General features: G+C 48.3%; 1 protein-coding gene across 4 annotated transcripts in view; it reads right to left on the bottom strand.

Annotated features, from left to right (window-relative positions):
* Positions 1-10,630: 10,630 nt before the first annotated feature.
* NUP214 (nucleoporin 214) overlaps positions 10,631-20,921 on the bottom strand; it is a 66,966-nt gene continuing 56,675 nt past the window's right edge. For 2 of the 4 annotated variants that reach the window (XM_083160891.1, XM_083160888.1), the window contains exons 33-37: positions 18,280-18,451; positions 16,181-16,344; positions 16,065-16,089; positions 13,340-13,418; positions 10,631-10,838 (exon numbers count right to left, since the gene is read on the bottom strand). In XM_083160891.1, coding sequence (XP_083017017.1) covers positions 13,379-13,418; positions 16,065-16,089; positions 16,181-16,344; positions 18,280-18,451 — 401 coding nt within the window. In that variant the 3' untranslated portion in view covers positions 10,631-10,838; positions 13,340-13,378. The remainder of the gene's footprint in view (positions 10,839-13,339; positions 13,419-16,064; positions 16,090-16,180; positions 16,345-18,279; positions 18,452-20,921) is intronic. The other 2 variants (XM_083160889.1, XM_083160890.1) reach the window with 2 other exon arrangements.

Raw genomic sequence — 20,921 nt, forward strand, 5'->3', positions numbered from 1 at the left:
GCCCCGCGAGGGGATGCGGAATTAATGTGAAGTAATCCGCGTCGGCTCGCCGTGCTTCGGGCTCGCTGCGCTCGCCACACTATCTTAAATCAACTCCACGCTGACATGGATAGTGGGGGTTTAAAAAGGTTGGAGGATGCGTACCGCCGCTGCTCGCCACGTTTCGGGTTGGCGTTGATAGTGGGGGTGTCATTAACAATGGGGGGGCATTATCACCCATCAGGGTGGCTGTACAATTAAAAATCGGGTCTGATCACATCGCATGCGATGCGACCCGATATGATAGACCCGATGCCATAAGATAAAAGTCGGTGGCGCTGTGCTAGGAAACAAGTACCGGCCATTCAATGAAAAGTTGATTGACAGGAAGCCGACGCTTGGGATGGTAACGGCCGTTATCTGGGAGGGTCAGGAAATCTGCAGGTGTGACCTCAGCCCTGGGCTCGGCCATGTAGGTTCTAGGTTACACACAGATTGCGCACACTGGAGACATCAATCGATGATCGGCGTGAATCCCGCAGGCCTTATACAGCCTTGTACAGGGCAGGATCCCACTCTGGCGACTATCTGATCACATGACTCTGCAGCGCAGTGATCTGGTCTGAATTACCCTCAATTCCCAACATTTTCACCCAAAATAGTGATTTCCCTACGTTTCACCTGCTCAGAATAGAGGAAGAGACAATAAATAAATTCGATGTAGGATGATTGCGCACACGCCATTGGATCGCTGCGATAAATCTGGGCGTGAAAAAGCTGCATTTTTTTATTCTCTGCAAAAACGGTTACTTGCAGCTAAATGGACGCCCCCAAAACAAGAGCACAGTATAACTTAGTGACTGTGTTTATCCCAGAATTAGGCCCATAGCTGGATGGGTGCGGGTCATTGTGTCGACGCAACTTAGGTTGACATGCATTGGGTCAACCACTGAAGGTAGACAGGCCTTAGGTCGACACCTGAAATAGGTTGACATGAGTAAGGTCGACAGGGTCGGAATGTCGACACAAGCATGAGGTCGACAATGGGAAGGTCGACAGTCAAAAGTTCGACATGAGATTTTCAAGGGTTTTTTGTATCGAATGTTGACATGGAGAATGTCTACGTGTACCGCGACGCTCGCCATGCGTTGGCACACTATGTTATATTCCCACCACACCGTAGTAGATGGTACATGATATACCACCTGTTGGCACAAGTCGGCTCCAAAAAAGTCCTTCCCATCCTTGACCTAATGCTCGTGTCAACATTCCTACCCTGTCCACCTATGTTAGGTGTCAACATTCAGTGGTTGACCTTAGTAGAGTTGACGTAATGACCGTACCCCAGCTGGATAGAGAGAGCGGGTGCTTGCGGCATTAGATTGTGCCCCTCAGTATACATGATAATAGAGTATATAAAAAGGGAAATGAAAACTTGTGTCCGTCCCCCCCCCCCCCCCCGCCCCCCACCCCCTTGAGGCTACTTCCTGCCTTACCCAATAGTTCTCCATTATTAGCGGGGAAACAGGAAGCGCCGTAATCTCAGTGGAGAAGGATGTTCTGGTTACTGTTTGTGTGGGCACCGGAAGAGACACAATAGGTACTGATAGTGTTAATAGAGACGAGTTACACCATATGGACGGGACAAGGAAACCCCGGGACTCATGGGGGCCTATTTAAGGGACTCATTGACTTTTTGCTTATGCTGTCATCACCAAAATACAATTTACCAGGAGGAAATTAATTCTGTACTTCACCCCGGAGCTGGTGTTGCGAAGCCCCATGGAATCTGGCCTGGTACAACACACTCAGGGCTTTATTTTTAGTTTCCTCAGGAGGGTGACAGAGCAGAAAACCGCGGCACATAACTGGGGAGAGAGATAAATCACCAACCAGCTTGTAACTCATTTTTCAAACACAGCCTGTGACATGACAGTTAGGAGCTGATCAGTTGGTGGTTTATCACTCCCTGAGGCCGATTCAGACCCGGTTGTTTGGGTCCAAATACGGCCCTGTGTCCAATGGTGGAGGGTTTGCCAATGTGCATGCAGGAATAAGTTTTACACCCGCCCAGCCATGTGGCGTAAATAGGGCTCCGCAGCCCTGGCGGTGGCGGGGAGAAACAATGAAAGAAAAATATCTCAAATTCACAATATGTCATGTTGAGGCAGATGTACAGTCTTTGCAGGGGCTGGCAGTGGATTGGCCAGCCGCAGGAAGGGGATGCAAACGCACGAGATGCACGCGTATCCCTTTCAACAGGAGCTCCCCCGGGTCCCTGCCGCCTCTTCGCCATCCCCTACCTCCCTGCTCCCCCCTCTAACCCTGCCTGTCTCCCTGAAGCGGTGATGGGAAGAAATCCCTCGGGAGACCATCCGCCACCTCATCAGGAGCATGCCCAGGTGTTGTAGCGAGGTCATACAGGCACGTGGAGGCCACACCCACTACTGAGCCTCATTGTGTCGTGTTCTAAGGACATTACATCAAAGTCTGATCCGCCTGTAGTGTGTTTTTACACTTTCATTTTGAGTGTGACTCCAAATCCAGACCTCCAAGGGTTCAATACTTTTGATTTCCATTGATAATTTTTGTGTGATTTTGTTGTCAGCACATTCAACAAAGTATTTAATAAGAATATTTCATTCATTCAGATCTAGGATGTGTTATGTTAGTGTTCCCTTTATGTTTTTGAGCAGTGTATGTATATAAATATAATATATATATATATATATATATATATATATATATACATATATATATATACACATATACATATATATATATACACACACACACACACAAACCGTCATGTTATATTGTGGTATATTACTGCCCATGTCTAGATGATCTCAGACACTTCAGCCTATTTCCTCCTCTATCTATAGACACCAGGATGGCAGCACAACCTCCGGGGTGTCAGAGACGAGAGGCCGGGAGAAGCCCCATGTGAATCTCTGGTTACTAATTTCGGCAGGCTATTAATAGCTCGGAGTGCAGCCTGATACCGTGTTGTTTGGCCAGTGAGACGTATCAGTGCGAAACACGTCCCAAGTCTGTAATATTGACTGTTACAGGGCGGCCTCTGGATGCGCAAAAAAGGGCCCGATTCAGGCGTGTTCGCTAGGCTGGGTATATCCGCACCCCAGCGAACGTGCCCTGTAGAAAATACACCATAGTCTATAATTCCATAGCTCCTAACTGTTCCAATTTTTACAGTCGCGATCTTATGTGACTGTCCTGCATCCGACCCACGTTCGGCAGTGTCCTCTGGGGGGGGGGGGGGGGCGGGGGCGGATCAACGGTTGGGGACAAGAGGCATGGCCAGTAGATCTTAAGAGCGCTGGCTATGCCCCCACAGTGGCATAAACAGGGGGCATGGCCTCATACATGTAGAGCGCTCATAGCCCATGCCTCCTGACCGCCCCCTATTTTAAGGAAGCCACGCACACATGTCCCTATGTTGGGAGGTATCTGCAATTCAAGTGCACAGTCTGGAACGCTGATCTGTAAAGGAAGAGGTGGGGCCCACTCCGGGCTCCCCTGTACCTCTGCGGACTGATACAATCCTGCCAGCCATTGTCACTCACACTATGTTATACACTATATAATACCCTAACCACCCCATCTCTGCTATGCCATACGCCAGCTTGCCATATCTCCTATACAACAGCCCAGATCTGTGTGTATAACGCTGGGCGGAGTCACAGAGTGACAGATCGGGGCTAATAGCCTATCAGCGCAGCACTTGCCGAGATCGCCCCTCCCCAATCTCTCATCAGGAAAAAAGCATCACTCAGAGACTTGCAAGTAATAAAGCCGTGTAAATAAGTAATCACCACCCACAGCACCATCGGACACCCTCCCCCAGCTGCGTCCACCCCGCATCAGCCACTGCCCCACCCGAGGTACTAATGCACCCACCAATGGCACCCCTACATCATAAACCCGTAGTACCCCCTCACTCAGCTGCCCCAACACCGCACCCGCTTATCCTCCACCTGCAGCACCCATCCCTCCCCCTTCCACACCACCACCGCTCCTGCACCCACAGCACCCCAGCAACTGGCCGTCACTCAACCGGTGCCCCCCCCGCACCTGACCAATCCACACCAGCCACACGGGTGCCGCACATGTGTATCTCAACCACCCGTAGTATCCCTGCCACTGCCCCACCCACACCAACCCCAAACACCCTCCCTCACACCCGGCCCTCACCCACGCCACTGCCACACCCACCCGTAAAACCACCACACCGGGCCCTCCCCCACCCCTGCATCCACTTGCAGTATCCCCACAACCGCCCTCCCCCACCCACGGCACACCAGCCTCTTCCACAGCACGCCCAGACCCCACCCCTCGCCAACCCTCCACCCGCCCCTCACCCACTGGCAGCACCACCGCCCCAACCATCCCCCACCCAACTGCAGCACAAGAGGGCTTACTAGGATATTATACATACATACATACTTAATGGATACATTCGGAAACAAAAATTTAAAACAGGGTTACCTACCTGACCCTCTCCTTCAGGGACACAATGCTCTGTTTCCGGACTTCCCTGGTAATGTATGATTGCCAGCACCTGTGGTGACACCTTTCTTATCAGTTACCTAGCTCCCCACAGGTGATGGCAATCCTACATTATCCATACCTCCCAGCATGCCCCTCTCCAGGAGGACACAATGCTCTGTTCCTGGGCTTCCCTGGTAATGTATGATTGCCAGCACCTGTGGTGACACCTTTCTTATCAGTTACCTAGCTCCCCACAGGTGCTGGCAATCACATTATCCATACCTCCCAGCATGCCCCTCTCCAGGAGGACACAATGCTCTGTTTCCGGACTTCCCTGGTAATGTATGATTGCCAGCACCTGTGGTAACAACTTTCTTATCAGTTACCTAGCTCCCCACAGGTGCTGGCAATCCTACATTATCCATACCTCCCAGCATGCCCCTCTCCAGGAGGACACAATGCTCTGTTCCTGGACTTCTCTGGTAACGTAGGATTGCCAGCACCTGTGGTGATACCTTTCTTATCAGTTACCTAGGTCCCCACAGGTGCTGGCAATCATACATTATCCATAAGTCCCAGCATGCCCCTCTCCAGGAGGACACAATGCTCTGCTCCTGGGCTTCCCTGGTAATGTATGATTGCCAGCACCTGTGGTGACACCTTTCTTATCAGTTACCCAGCTCCCCACAGGTGCTGGCAATCATACATTATCCATACTTCCCAGCATGCCCCTCTCCAGGAGGACACAATGCTCTGTTCCTGGACTTCCCTGGTAACGTATGATTGCCATCACCTGTGGTGACACCTTCCTTATCAGTTACCTAGCTCCCCACAGGTGCTGGTAATCCTACATTATCCATACCTCCCAGCATGCCCCTCTCTAGGAGGACACAATGCTCTGTTCCTGGGCTTCCCTGGTAATGTATGATTGCCAGCACCCGTGGTGACACCTTTCTTATCAGTTACCTAGCTCCCCACAGGTGATGGCAATCCTACATTATCCATACCTCCCAGCATGCCCCTCTCCAGGAGGACACAAATGATTGCCAGCACCTGTGGTGACACCTTTCTTATCAGTTACCTAGCTCCCCACAGGTGCTGGCAATCATACATTATCCATACCTCCCAGCATGCCCCTCTCCAGGAGGACACAGTGCTCTGTCCCTGGACTTCCCTGGTAATGTATGATTGCCATCACCTGTGGTGACACCTTCCTTATCAGTTACCTAGCTCCCCACAGGTGCTGGTAATCCTACATTATCCATACCTCCCAGCATGCCCCTCTCTAGGAGGACACAATGCTCTGTTCCTGGGCTTCCCTGGTAATGTATGATTGCCAGCACCCGTGGTGACACCTTTCTTATCAGTTACCTAGCTCCCCACAGGTGATGGCAATCCTACATTATCCATACCTCCCAGCATGCCCCTCTCCAGGAGGACACAATGCTCTGTTCCTGGGCTTCCCTGGTAATGTATGATTGCCAGCACCTGTGGTGACACCTTCCTTATCAGTTACCTAGCTCCCCACAGGTGCTGGTAATCCTACATTATCCATACCTCCCAGCATGCCCCTCTCCAGGAGGACACAATGCTCTGTTCCTGGGCTTCCCTGGTAATGTATGATTGCCAGCACCCGTGGTGACACCTTTCTTATCAGTTACCTAGCTCCCCACAGGTGATGGCAATCCTACATTATCCATACCTCCCAGCATGCCCCTCTCCAGGAGGACACACTGCTCTGCTCCTGGACTTCACTGGTAATGTAGGATTGCCAGCACCTGTGGTGACACCTTTCTTATCAGTTACCTAGCTCCCCACAGGTGCTGGCAATCATACATTATCCATACCTCCCAGCATGCCCCTCTGCAGGAGGACACAATGCTCTGTTCCTGGGCTTCCCTGGTAATGTATGATTGCCAGCACCCGTGGTGACACCTTTCTTATCAGTTACCTAGCTCCCCACAGGTGATGGCAATCCTACATTATCCATACCTCCCAGCATGCCCCTCTCCAGGAGGACACACTGCTCTGCTCCTGGACTTCCCTGGTAATGTAGGATTGCCAGCACCTGTGGTGACACCTTTCTTATCAGTTACCTAGCTCCCCACAGGTGCTGGCAATCATACATTATCCATACCTCCCAGCATGCCCCTCTCCAGGAGGACACAATGCTCTGTTCCTGGGCTTCCCTGGTAATGTATGATTGTATATTACATCCAATAATCTTTATGACTGAGTTTAAAGAAGAAGTCATTACTGGGAGGCGGGGTGCGATTTTGGTTATCCGGTCCCTGGGTCGACAATGTCTATGTCAACATCTAAGAATGGTCTACAGTAACAGAATGTTGATATGGCAATCATTGACACGAGTTGGATATTTTTGTTCAGACTGACTTGGTCCAGGCTTTATGATCCGGATAAAGGCCCTTATTCTGGTCGGTGCGGTATTATCCGCGTGCGTTCGTGCCGCTGATGTTTTGTGTCTGCGCATGTGCAGAGGCGTCTCTGCGCATGTGCGAGCGGGGCGTACGGCCAAATCCCGCATGAAATGTGAACACTCCGAACAGGGGGTGGAGAGGGGCGTGAAGGGCTATTTGGGCTCATTACCATATGCATACGCCCCGCGTTTCATGGGCGTTCCCATGCAAACGCTGGGCGTACGTATGGTAATGCGGCCGTGACGCACGTGTAGGGGGCGGACATATGACATCGCCGGATGTCAGCTGCCCGCCCAGATCCCTGCTTTTGCACGGAAAAATGTCCGTGTGGTCTGAGGTTGCGGGAGCTGGTGGAGCACTCGGTCCTGCATTCCATGGTCTGCGACCATCGAATGATGGGGGAGGTTCCCTTAGATGGAGGAGGCGTATTCCGTGAAAAATACACGTGCGGTCCGTTCGGCCAGCTTCTTACCGCGTACGGACGGAGTTGGCGATCCGTATGGAAGGCGGGGTTTCGCACGCACGGTCCTGGCCGCATAATCGGATCCGGCCGCACCGATCAGAATAAGGGCCAGACTGAGAATATAATAGTGTGCCAAGCGCAGTAAGGCACCGTGCCCAAATGCATGGTGAGCGCACAGCGCTATGTGTAGGGGCGCGGTACGCTTATACGGTGTTCAACATACGTCAAAAAAGACAACAAAATCACGCAAAAAACTTGTGTCAACTATGACCATGTCAAGTTTGTGTCGACCTTCTGTCACTGTCGCTCTATGGTATGTGGACCATTTTCAAGTACGACCATTAGTGGTCAATCTAGACATTGTCGACACACTATACTATAAACATGATTTTGACCCAATCTCTTTGTAAAGGATGTAAGATAACAGCGCGTGTAACGTATAAATCCAATAACACCCATTTATTTAGCACACTGGAGGTACCGAAGCTGGTAGAATGGGTGCATTGTGCAACAATTAAACATTAACAATAGCCGGATTTGGGGTCTCACAATAGAGAAATACCTTTAACTCGGCTCTGTGCAGGAACCAACAATCATCTGTAGCAGTGACCGGCGTCATGGAGAGTTGTATGATAATGCAGAATCCCTCAGCCAGCATGAAGGACATTGGTCTGTCCTTGTGCAGCTGCAGATCCCGCACTGATTAATCCCGATAAGTAATCCGAGGACACCGCTAATAAATTGGTATTGAACGCGCGGCCTGTAATTTCTGATCACTGCTGGGATGACACATTTCCCAGTAATGCACAAATGAGGCCGTGCTGGACGTTAACCCCTTCTGCACCGACTGAGAGGCATTTAACGTAATGTACTATTGCACAAATGTAAAGTCCCTTAAATGAATGCTCTAAGTATATTAGATTATATCATTTCTTGCAAACAGTATATGTACAAACAGCCATCTAGTTGTACTGCTTCTAGATTATAAACTCAATGTCCATCCATTAATAACGCGTCACGGTGGTGAGCAGTAATCCATAAAGCACATGCAGAACAGCGGCGGGGGCGGAAATACCGTATTCCACCGCAGACGCTGGGTCGGCTGGTGCCCAGTCTCTGCAGAGACCATGCGGTCTGGGCTGTCCGCTTGGAATTTGATTAAAAACGGCAAACCAAAAATGGCCGCTGCCTTCAGCAAGGGCGGAGGTTGTGGTGGCTGCAGAGGCACTGGGGATGGGGTGGCTGAGGCAGCTGCAGAGAAACGGGGGTGAACTGAGGCTATGGAGATATACAAGAGGGAGTGGGCATGCTGAGGCCATGGAGTGACCATGGAGAGACACAGGGGAAGTGAGCATGGAGAAGCTGCAGGACAGGCGCAGTGGAAGACTGAGGCCCATTTATCATAGAATATGAACCGCTAAATCCACGAAAACGGTTAGCCGCAAATGAGAAGTATCGCGGAGGGAGCGCAGCGGGAATCTCCTATCCCTGCCGCGATCCCTTCTTCCCCATGAGGTTCTGTGGGATATGCGATGCTATCTGATGTATCATCAGGCAGCATCGGGTCCTGGGGCCACCACCATTCTGAGATGGCAGGAGCCCATGGGCTACAGATAGCTCTGCTGGCGAGGCAGTGTGCACTGCACTAACCGCACTTAGCGCAGACTCCCGGTGAAGCAGATCACAGGGATGGGCTCCGGTCCCTGCGTCAGCAGGGACATACACTAGATGAAAAGATCGCACATTGCAGTGCTGTCCTTGGCGGTAACTCCCGCTCTGATGGCATTGCATATGTGATCCTATAATAACGGGAGAAAGTGGGGAAGGGGCTGAAGATTTTCTACAACCTTCAAGATGAGAAGGAAAAGGGGTAGAAGGGGGTAGAATCCTCTTTAAATCAGCAGTTCTAAAACAACCAATAAAGCTGACATTGGTTATAATCCTAATTGCTACATAAATAGTGAATACAAGATGAAGATATAGGGGGTTATTCCCATTCGTTCGTTCCTCCGTTCATTCGCACGGAGGACCGATGTTGCGCGTCTCTGCACATTTGCAGACGTAGGGTGGGTGCACCCATTACGGTGTGCAGGGGGGCGGAGAAGGGCAGGGGGCACCAGGCGGCCCCATTACCATATGGGAATGCCCAGCGTTCCATGGGCGTTGGTAATGAGGCAGTGACGCGGGTGCGGGGGGCTGGCAGCTGACATTACCGGATGTCAGCTGCCCGCCCATATCCGTGCCAGTTTGCACGCATATGGAAGGGACTTAAGTCACTTTTATATGAGTGCACACACATCTTTCGATGGTCGCCAACCATATTTAATCCGGGGCTAGTCTTTTGCCAAACGGAAAATCAGCAATTTTTCTGGCAAGTTCAACTCGCCCTATTCAATCCCAGTGCTGATTTTTAACCTGGGTGAAAAAAATCTAGCCTCTATTAAAAAAAAAACACAAAAAAAAACACACGTCGATCAGCAAAATTGGCGCCAATTCATGTTTTGCATCTCTTTAAATTAAATTCCAATTCGCAGCCAACCCCCCCCCCCCCCCCCCCCAAAAAAAGTGAAACAGCACCAGCGAAAATGTACTAAAAAAACTGTCCCGTGATTGAATACTAATTGGCAAATTACTGCCGATTTTTCGCCTGCCAGGAAATTTGACCGCGATTAAATATTTCCCCTTATAACGGTCGTCAAAGCTTCTGTGGTGGTTGTCCATATCCCCTCTGGGGTCTGACCACACCTCTTAAGCATGGGCCCCTACCACTGCCTCTTGTGTGAAACGGATTAGTAGGCTCTGGCCCATTGGAGTCTATGGCACTGGTTCCCAACCCTGGTCCTCAAGTACCCCCCCAACAGTGCGCGTGTTCCAGGTCACCCGGCAGGTGCACTCATTGTTCAGACACATTTTAAAACATCCATAGGTGCAGCTAATCATGTCACCTGTGATTCTGTGTGGAGACCTGAAAAACGTGCACTGTTGGGGGAACTGGAGGACCAGGGTTGGGAACCACTGGTCTATGGTCAGCAGTTATTTTCTGACCTAAGGATTTAGAATGACATCTCCCACTTCTGGCAAAGCAGCAACCTGTGTAAGGATGTGCCACCGCATGATTACCACCACCACCACCACCGCATTCATATAAACCCGCCTCTCGTCGGGGCACATTTCCCCTCTCTCTTCATTCAGAAGTCTAGGACCAAAGGATACATGGCAAAAAAGAGGAGAATTTGAAAACGGGTAACATTTTATTAATAAGCGATGGAAAACATTCCGCTGTAACAATGACGGGCTACAGATGGCTAAAGCTGATGTTTGGTACATAGCATAGGTGCCATTGAGGCTCCTGCCAGTGGTCAAACGACAAGAAGGGTATTGCAGAGGATGATCACACCTTCCCGTAGGCTTAGCCCCTCCAGCCACCCCCGAATCCGGACATAGACCTGTGGGAGAACAAACATGAGCGTTAGGAGGGCAGACACTTCGCCAGTAACAGGTGGGGCCAAATGTAATAGGGGTGAGAATCAGAAAGTGAGAGATTTTTGGTAGAGTTTTCCCATTTTTTTAAAGCAGCAATCATTTACATGGCAAAATCATCCGGGTTTCGCAGTGGAAATGATTGTCACTCAAAGAAAAAATAAATAAATGGGAAACCGCTCTTAAAATCTCGAAATTTCTGATTGGCACACCCGATTAGATTTGTTTGGCCTGTGATCTGAAAAAATAGGGTGGGAGGTTCTTGTTCTCCGCCAGTAGACAGAAAGCGGTTACATAGCCTGAGATATAGCAGAAATAGAACCTTGCCAGGGTACCCGCCTGTGCCCGGGTGTCCGCCTGTGCGGGAGAAACACCCCCCCCCCCCCCCCCCCCCGCCCCCCCCCGCTTGTGTATAGATAGAGAGGCATCACTCTGGGGCTTCTGGAAAAAAAAAAAAAAAAACTTTACGATCGGTCTATGCCGATTCAGGCCTAAGCCCATCACCAGGACATTTACCTGGACCTCAGTGTCCTGAAGACGGGAGAGGGCGAGAGAGAGCGAGAGAGAGGGCGAGAGAGAGATTATGTAGATATATAATATGTGAATCAACAGCTGTTGGTCGCACTTTCCGTACTAGTTCGATGTCCCCCAGTCACCGCTGTGAAGGATTGAACATGTTATGTCAGTTCATTTGTGACTGCAGTGCAAGAAACAATGGCTGCCCCACTTGTGATCTGAATGAAAGAGCGCCGTGCAGGGATTCTTCTTTTCATGGTTTGAGGGCGTCTGACACCAATATCTATCAAAGACTTTCTCTATACTTTGAGGATACGACGGGTTATTCTATATTTGTGCAATTTAACTCAGCTTATACCACATTACCTTTGAGTGCCCCACATCTTAAACATGATGAATACACAATTTATTAAAAAAAATAAAATAAATGCAGACACTTAAATTAACAGTACATTAGTTAAATGTTGTATTTGTTGCCTTTGTTGTAGAATGGCTTTTTGCTTGGTAGAAGCCTTATATCCTTAGGAATTGTGGTGAATTAATCATTAATGGACCAGTTCAAACGCATATACTTCTAGGTTATGAGTTGAGTTTTCTTAGAACCATAGGTCATCCAATTCGGTAACCAGCATACACACTGTCCAATTCGGGCAGCACACAAATGTCTCTATATAATTTAAGTGGGCACCTGTTGATTTTAAAGGGAATTACCTCCTTTTTTGCAGAGTGATAATGCTTAACAGCAATCTCCGTCCTGTATAGGTAGGTAACTCTTACCACCCTGCAGGGCACGCGGTTTCAGGGCAGATTCCAAATGTATTGTTAGTGGCAGCGCCCGCTCTGTCTGGTACCTCTCGACTGACCCTCTGTGTGGATCCAGCCGGCTTTGCCAAAGGAGTGCCTCCGTGACCCGGCGAGTCTATCTACACACAGCCAGACCTACATCGTGTCTCCCAGCAGCACTGTACATCTACACCGCAGACGCTGTGGCAGAGCGTCGTACGGAACCTACGGTGATAGCTAACTGCGGCGAGGAGACGGCTCCTGTGGGAGCAATAAAGCCAGCTGGATCCACACAGAGGGTCAGTCGAGAGGTACCAGACTGAGTGATTGAAAGCGTTCTAGTTTGTAATGTATTTTAATGGATTTGTAAATGTAAAAGTGTGTACCAGTACATTTTGTACAATAAAGATATTTTAAAAAGATAGAGAGATAGAGAGAGATTTTTCTTGTAGCAAATAGCATTTTTTTTAGGTGAAGTGCAAGAAAACATTAAGAAGTTCAATAGGCTTATGATTGGCACATTAAAAATCATTTTTGCACATACATAGAACTCTTTATGCAGAAGTCTATTACCTAACAGGTTCTACAGTAAACAATTCATATTTAATGAAATCTGTCCAGCTTATGTCTGATCTATCCTACGGAAGGAGGGAGGGTGTTTCTTTATCTTGCATCATTTTTGGGGATATTTCAGCTACAGACAGACAGACCATGAGGAAGATGGTAAAGGTATGAAAAGGTACAACGTATAAATGGTGACTGATTGCTCCAACGGACGGTAAAAACCAGCCACAATTACACCTCATCAGCAGTCCTGCTAGGGAGGATTCTGTAGGTAAAACGCACTAATGTGCGAATGATCAATGTCGTGTCATTGTCTGGCGCACACCATAGGGTCCAGGCACAATTACACCTCATCAGCAGTCCCGCTAGGGAGGATTCTGTAGGTAAAACGCACTAATGTGCGAATGATCAATGTTGTGTCATTATCTGGCGCACACCATAGGGTCCGGGCACAATTACACCTCATCAGCAGTCCCGCTAGGGAGGATTCTGTAGGTAAAACGCACTAATGTGCGAATGATCAATGTCGTGTCATTGTCTGGCGCACACCATGGGGTCCTGGCACAAGTCATTCAGTTACTACTGTACGTTCTTTGCTACTTACGTATGGAATATAAAATAAGGAATTGCTTTGGGTGAAGTTTCACGGATGAAAATCTCTTGGTCTTGAAGATAAAAATCTACTAAATAAAAATTGGTGTCACTTAAAGCTGCAATCCCACAGTCATTTCTTGTTTTATAAAACAGCATTTTGCACCATTTTAACATAAATCTAAGCCGTCCTCTGATGGTCCAGTCGCTTGGAAACCTTTGATAATTTCAGAACCCAGGCTCCTATGGGTCATTGGCTCGACTTGGTTTGGGTGGACTTGAGTTAGGTCGACACATAAAATAGGTTGACATGATTAAGGTTGATAGGGCTGGAAGGTTAACACAAGCATTAGGTCGACAGGCAAAGATCGACATGAGTTTTTCACATGGTGTTTTTTTTGTCCCGAATGTCGACATAGACACCGTCAAAATGTATCGCTGCGCTCGCAATGTTCCGGGCTCGGTGCTATGCTGTGCGCTATTCAATTCTGCCTCCACACCCTAGTGGATGGCAGGGCATGAAATACTGCCTGTCGGCACATGTCGGCAAAAAAAGAAAGAGAAAAATACTCATGTCGACCTTTTGAATGCCGACCTAGCCCATGTCAACCTAATGCTTGTGTCAACCTTCCAACCCTGTTAACCTATTTCATGTCGATCTTTAGACGCTGACCCAATGCATCTCAACCTAATATTGGCCGACCAAATGACCATATACCGCTCCTTCATCCCCCCCCCCCCTCCTCTCTACGCTACATGTAGGGGTGTATTTATAAAGATGGGCGTTCGGTGGAATTATAACATGTGCGACCAACCAGATTATATGATCTTCTTCTGGACAGTGCAAAATAAATAATTAGAATCTGATTGGTTGCCCGTAGCAACATCGCATCTTAATAAATAAACCCCATAGGGACAAATCAAGTGTCAGGTGACTCTCCCCAGGAAGGAGCTCGATTTATACTCTATGGCGGGAATGAAACCACATATTACCCATCGGGGGGCATTACTTACGTGGGCTATGGAATCGTTTGGCAATAAGTGCCGCACACCCACAGGGCTTAGACACAAAGCGGCAGGGCACCCAAAAGGCGACTCCGTTCCGATTGCCAATTTAGGAGGGTGAGAGCAGAAATAATGGACGCGCTCAGCACTCGTGCGGATTGGCAAAATAGTTAAAGTAGTCGGCCATTACTGACCGGCGCACAAAAACAATGACATCTCTGCCCTACAAGGGGCCCAATTCCACCCTCTGTCTGCCGAGAAAGAACACAATAAAAGGGATTCGAGTCACCTGGGCACCTCCGAGGCCTAGGCATTAGCCTAGGTGGCCGAATGGAAGATATGGCTCCGGTGCGGTGCGTGAATGAAGTCTATCACTGCATCATGTGACGTGTGAAAACAACAACAATACCATGTGTCTACTTACAGACAACCAGAGTGATTTATGTTAAAAACATAAAACATCATTTTCATGGGATTGCAGCTTTAAAGGGGTTTCCCACCCTCAGGTGACTATTTGGGTTGTATTCGCGCCACCACAACTTTTACTACATGCATTGCTTTATCTTGCTGGCTGCCTCCTGCAACGGTGACACATTCCTAAAAACAGGCAGCGATGTTCCCCATCATAGGTCTCGGCTCGGACACAACGCATTGCATTGTGGGAATACACCAAAAGTGGGAGGTATTTATATTGTTCCTCGTGGATATACCAGGGAACTGCTATGTAGAGACATCACCTTATTGGTAGCTGGTCCGAATAATACCAATGATGGACCACGTAAACTAAACCCTTTCAGTGGCAACCTGGCTACAAGAAATGTGCAAAATGTCCACTTGAACTGCCAGGGCCGTAGATAAGGAATATGAATCAATGTAGTTATTGTCGGCAAACGATCTGAAATCAATTCATTGAAGTTTAGTTAAATATTGCCCCCCCCCCCCCCCAACAAAAACCAAATGCGGTGATCGAGGCTGGTATTTTTAGCAATATTTTGCACACCTCCCACAGCAACTTTGGCACTCAAACGGTTAAAATGCAGAAGGGAGTCCGAAAACAAAGTTCATGAATTTAGCAAATGTTGTAGAATGGCGTGAACACCTCAAGATCAATACATAAAAGTTGTCTGAAGGTGGAAACCCTTTCAAATTCCAGACTTCCTCAGAGAAATCATCTCCTCTTGTGTCAGACTATCCAATCCTACAAAAGGTAGTACTAGAGAAGATAGCACTTTATAAGCTATAACAGAGGCTCTCAAACTCGGTCCTCAGTACCCCGCACAGCATGTTTTCCAGGTATCACAGAATTGCAAGTGAAGTAGTTAGGTGAATCTGTGGATCTTTTAAAACAGGGCTGCACAAACCAGTCCTCGAGATCCACAGACAGCTCATGTTTGCCAGAACACCTGCGGGTCTGTAGAACGTGTCCGATAGGAATGATTGCAGCAAATTTCAAATTGTGATCATTAGTACACCATTTAGGTGGTCTGGAAAACATGGACTGCTGGTAGTTCTTAAGGACCTATTTGACCACCCCTGTTTAAGAATGTCAGTGCACCTCCCAGGTGACCTGGAAAACATGAACTGTTGACATCTTACAACAATGTTATTTTACGTGAGTCGTTAAGGGGATGCAGGATGGACTAAGGACAAAGCAAACACCCGAATTACATGACACCTAGCCTTTACTACTCAGCGAGGTCTCAGGAAAGAATGACATGGTCAGGAATACGTACTGATTTGGAACCCCAAACGGGAAACCTGCAAAACAAAGAACAACTCAGGGTTAATGTCAGACTGAAATATAAAAAAAAGGTACAAATACAGCGATTTAATGTAACAAGTAATGTACCTCCGCTATTCCCTGGTGCTGCTCCGCCAGTGCCAGAGCCGAAACCGGAGAATCCGCTGCTTTGCCCCCCAAAACCAACTCCCTGTTGGGACAGAGCACCGAAGGACGGGGCGCTCTGATTGGCCATATTGCCAAACGTGGCATTGCCACCACTGCTTCCAAACCTGTATTTGGTGGGATGTTATTGGACAAATCAGAGAGGCACAAATGATCAGTAAGACAACACCACAAAACGAATATACGATGGGCGCTACATAACTCTACATGCCAACACAAACAGCAATGGCTGTAGACCTCATTAGTTATTCATAGGATAAAAAACAAACAGAAAAGTAAAAAAATAAAAATGACTAAAACAAAACCCCTGTATACAATATAGTAAGTGCTCTATGACCTCGGAGGGCATTAGGGGCTACGCGCTCTCCCATCCCCCAGCATATTCCTGCTGGGAGTGCATGGAGTTAGCAGGTGGAGAAGTCCCTGTGTTGGTGGAGACCTCGCAGGGGTATGGGGCACAGGCGTGATCCAATTTAGGTCAACATATTGAGTTGGCCATTGAGGGTCGACAGGTATTGGGTTGAGACCTGAAATAGGTCGACATGGCTAAGGTTGACAGTGGTTGGAAGGTTGACACAAGCATTAGGTCGAAAGTCAAAAGTCCTACATGAGTTTTCACTTTTATTTGTCCCTAATGTTGGCATAGTTGACATGGACACCCGAGTCTTCTTGCATGACTCGCTGCACTCGGCACACGATTCTATTCTCCCCCCGCGCCCTACTGGACGGCAGGGCAGGAAATACTGCCCGGTGCCACAAAAGAAAAAAACATGCGAAAAACCTATACCAGGTTGAACTAGATGGACAAGAAAAAAAGAGGAATACCAGTGGGCGCCTTTTGCACACAAATATAACAATTTATTGAATGAACAAATCACATAAAAAGTAAAAATACTAATAAACAAAATATACACAGGGTAAACACAAAAAATATTAAGTAGGCATAAAATACTTAAAAAGCATGTGCAATAATAAAATGCTGATTATATATGGCATATAGTTACCACTGAGAGGCAGCTGGCCGGTGCAGCTGCCTCTCTACCATCCAAACACTGGCATACGTGTGGCGGGTTGGTGCACTCACCTACCCGAATTGGGACCTGCTGAAGACCCCGCACTCGCAAGCAAGATAATCAGTGGCTGTCGTCTTTATCGACCTAAAGGTGTCGACCGCAACTACTCCGCAATTTCTGTTTTTGTGCTACAAAGCCTATAAAGGAATACCCTTTGTGGATTACAAATATCTGTTGGGAGAATTTACAAGCATCCACCTACTCCCACACAGCGCTGGTAATTTTACCTTTTAAATCAGGACACTAGCACCTGGCCTCATATGCGCATATGAGAATCCTCTACCGGGTCCTGGTAACTATATGCCATATATAATCAGCATTTTATTATTGCACATGCTTTTTAAGTATTTTATGCCTACTTAATATTTTTTGTGTTTACCCTGTGTATATTTTGTTTATTAGTATTTTTACTTTTATGTGATTTGTTCATTCAATAAATTGTTATATTTGTGTGCAAAAGGCGCCCACTGGTATTCCTCTTTTTTCTTGTACCTCTTGGGGGCGGCATCCCCCTCCCAGAGGGCAGCCACTTGCACACAGCACTCAAACACTTGCCCCTAGCGCTCAAAGTATATTGTTCTTGTTTGGTGAACTAGATGGACGCAAGTCTTTTTTTCAGCCTCACCTACTATGTAACTATGTAACCTTGACCTTTCGACCTTCAGTGGTCTACGCAATGCATGACACCCTTAATAGGGTCACCTAATGACTGCACCCCCTTGCAGAGCACTCTCCCAGGAGAACGGGGCACATGGGTACATTGTTGCTTTTCTCATATATTACACCATCTGATTGATAAATAAAATGAACTTCGTGGTTATAGGCAACACCTAGAAGGTTTTTCTTTTTAAATTGCAAAGTTTTATTAACATATAAACCTACATACAGCAAATACCTAAATGTAACATTCAGTTACTAAAACACAAAGTAATCAGGTGTCAGTAATAAACGAAACAACATTGTCCTTACCCAAATCCTCCTGTGTTGGCTGCGGCTGTACCCTCGCCGAACACTTTGCCTTCAGTCGAGCCCAGAGGGCTTGCAAAACTTGGGGCTGAACCGAATGCTGGCACCCCTCCGAAACCAGGGGATCCCCCGAAAGTTGGAGGGCTGCCAAACACCGGAGCAGCGCCGAACCCACCTGAGCAAAACAGAGGCAAACAAAATAAAAGAGGAGGCGGGAAGAGGGGGAGAGACACAAGGGAAAACACATCACATGCAATGGCAATAACAGACAATGAGTTCTAGGTGAGATCCATAGACAGGATGCCGAGCAAGTGTCTGGAGGCAAGACCGGCGACACACCTTCTAATGGAGCAGAGTATAATGCACTACTAGAACAGAGTGTGTCTGTGTGTGTGCGTGTGTGTGTGTGTGTGTGTGTGTGTGTTAGATTATGTACTGAGGGACTGAGTCACACACATCTCTCCACATCCAGAGTATGCTCAGAAACAAGTGTGTGCACCCGAGTATCTGCCTACCGCAGGATATAGTGGGGGAATTAGATTCATCCAGGCGCCCCCTGCTGGCTGTCTATGCTAATGTACCTCGATCGGAGCAATTCCATTTTTGGTTGCTGTACCAGATAGCAATGCCAAAACACTAAGGAACGCTATAAGGCACATCCTGCGAAGGTTTGATCCTGCCCTCTGATTACTGGAGCACCTGCACAATGGTATACATGGAATGATTTTTCCACCCTTCGGTATGAAGTCCGTTTATACTTTTCAGTTGCCCGGTTTCTGCCGAATTGGGGACAGGTGCTGATGGCAGGGGCACGTCTGCTTTCTGACGGGCTCGCCCAGCATTTCTATGGGCGCACCCACCATTTTGTAACACACCCCAAATTCCTGTGGCCTAAGGCAAACTTAGTAAAGTTCTTCTATCTGTGACGTTCCGTGTAAATTCTGGGTCCGCTAACCAGGCAGTTAAACCGGAAATGTGTCAAACTGAAGAGTAGAGAAGTTGCCTATAGCAACCATTTGGCTTATACAGTAGCTAGCATTTATGAATTACATTCTATAAAATCACAGGTAGAAGCCAATTGGTTGCTATAGGCAATGTCTCACTCATGCTGCATGGCGTATTGAGGCTACAGCGCTTGGAGTGGCTCACTGGTGCCGCATGGCGTATTGAGGCTACAGCGCTGGGAGTGGCTCACTGGTGCCGCATGGCGTATTGAGGCTACAGCGCTTGGAGTGGCTCACTGGTGCTGCATGGCGTATTGAGGCTACACTGCTTGGAGGGGTCACTGGTGCTGCATGGCGTATTGAGGCTACAGCGCTGGGAGCGGCTCACTGGTGCTGCATGGCGTATTGAGGCTACACTGCTTGTAGTGGCTCACTGGTGCTGCATGGCGTATTGAGGCTACAGCGCTGGGAGTGGCTCACTGGTGCTGCATGGTGTATTGAGGCTACAGCGCTGGGAGTGGCTCACTGGTGCTGCATGGCGTATTAAGGCTACAGCGCTTGGAGTGGCTCACTGGTGCTGCATGGCGTATTGAGGTTACAGCGCTTGGAGTGGCTCACTGGTGCTGCATGGCGTATTAAGGCTACAGCGCTTGGAGTGGCTCACTGGTGCTGCATGGCGTATTGAGGTTACAGCGCTGGGAGTGGCTCACTGGTGCTGCATGGCGTATTGAGGCTACAGCGCTTGGCGGGCTCACTGGTGCTGCATGGCGTATTGAGGCTACACCGCTTGGAGTAGCTCACTGGTGCTGCATGGCGTATTGAGGCTACAGCGCTTGGCGGGGTCACTGGTGCTGCATGGCGTATTGAGGCTACAGCGCTTGGAGTGGCTCACTGGTGCTGCATGGCGTATTGAGGCTACCTGCAGGACGACGCCTCTGTACTGGTTTTAGGTTTGCGCTGACATCCAGGGACCTCACTGAACAACACGACTGCCTACACTTTTCCGTGGCAACTTTTGTGCGACATCTTCCACGTGGACCAACTAGCAGAATGCCTTTTACATGGGTAGATTTTCAATCCCTTCTTGTGCCCCGTAATATACAGAAGGAATGAAATGGGAACAAACAGTCCATGAATTACAAAATCAGTCAAATGAAACGTACCAGATATTAATATGAAACCCATTAAAGTTGGTGCAGACCATGGAGTGCTGGGAGCGGATTTAGCCAGCAGATAACAGATTCCCAGAACTTTCCTTATTGCTCAGTTAGAGTGTGGAGCTGCTGCTGATCTACTACCACTATCAGGCAATGGGAGCACAGCAACAGTCTAGACCAGGGATGGGGAACCTTCAGACCACCAGCTGTTGAACTAAACATCCCAGCATGCCCTGCCAAAGTTTTAGCATGACCAAATAACAAAACTGTTGCAGGGCATGCTGTGATGTGTAGTTCAACAAAAGCCGATGGCCCAAAGGTTCCCCATCCCTGGTTTAGACGCTGAAAGCTACAGTGTGGCTGAGAGAACCATGGAGGAGACAACAGTTACCTTATGAAATGTGATTCTCTCCATCTTGCTGCAATAAACCAAGATGTGGACAATGCACATGATGTACAGTAAGTGTGCAGGTGACTATACCAACAGCGAGCAATGTGTACCAGGTGGGGATAGACGTGCCCACAATGAAAGGGACCCAGTTAT

The sequence above is a fragment of the Crinia signifera genome, chromosome 9 (assembly GCF_055691185.1).
Source record: "Crinia signifera chromosome 9, ASM5569118v1, whole genome shotgun sequence".
NCBI lineage: Eukaryota > Metazoa > Chordata > Amphibia > Anura > Myobatrachidae > Crinia > Crinia signifera.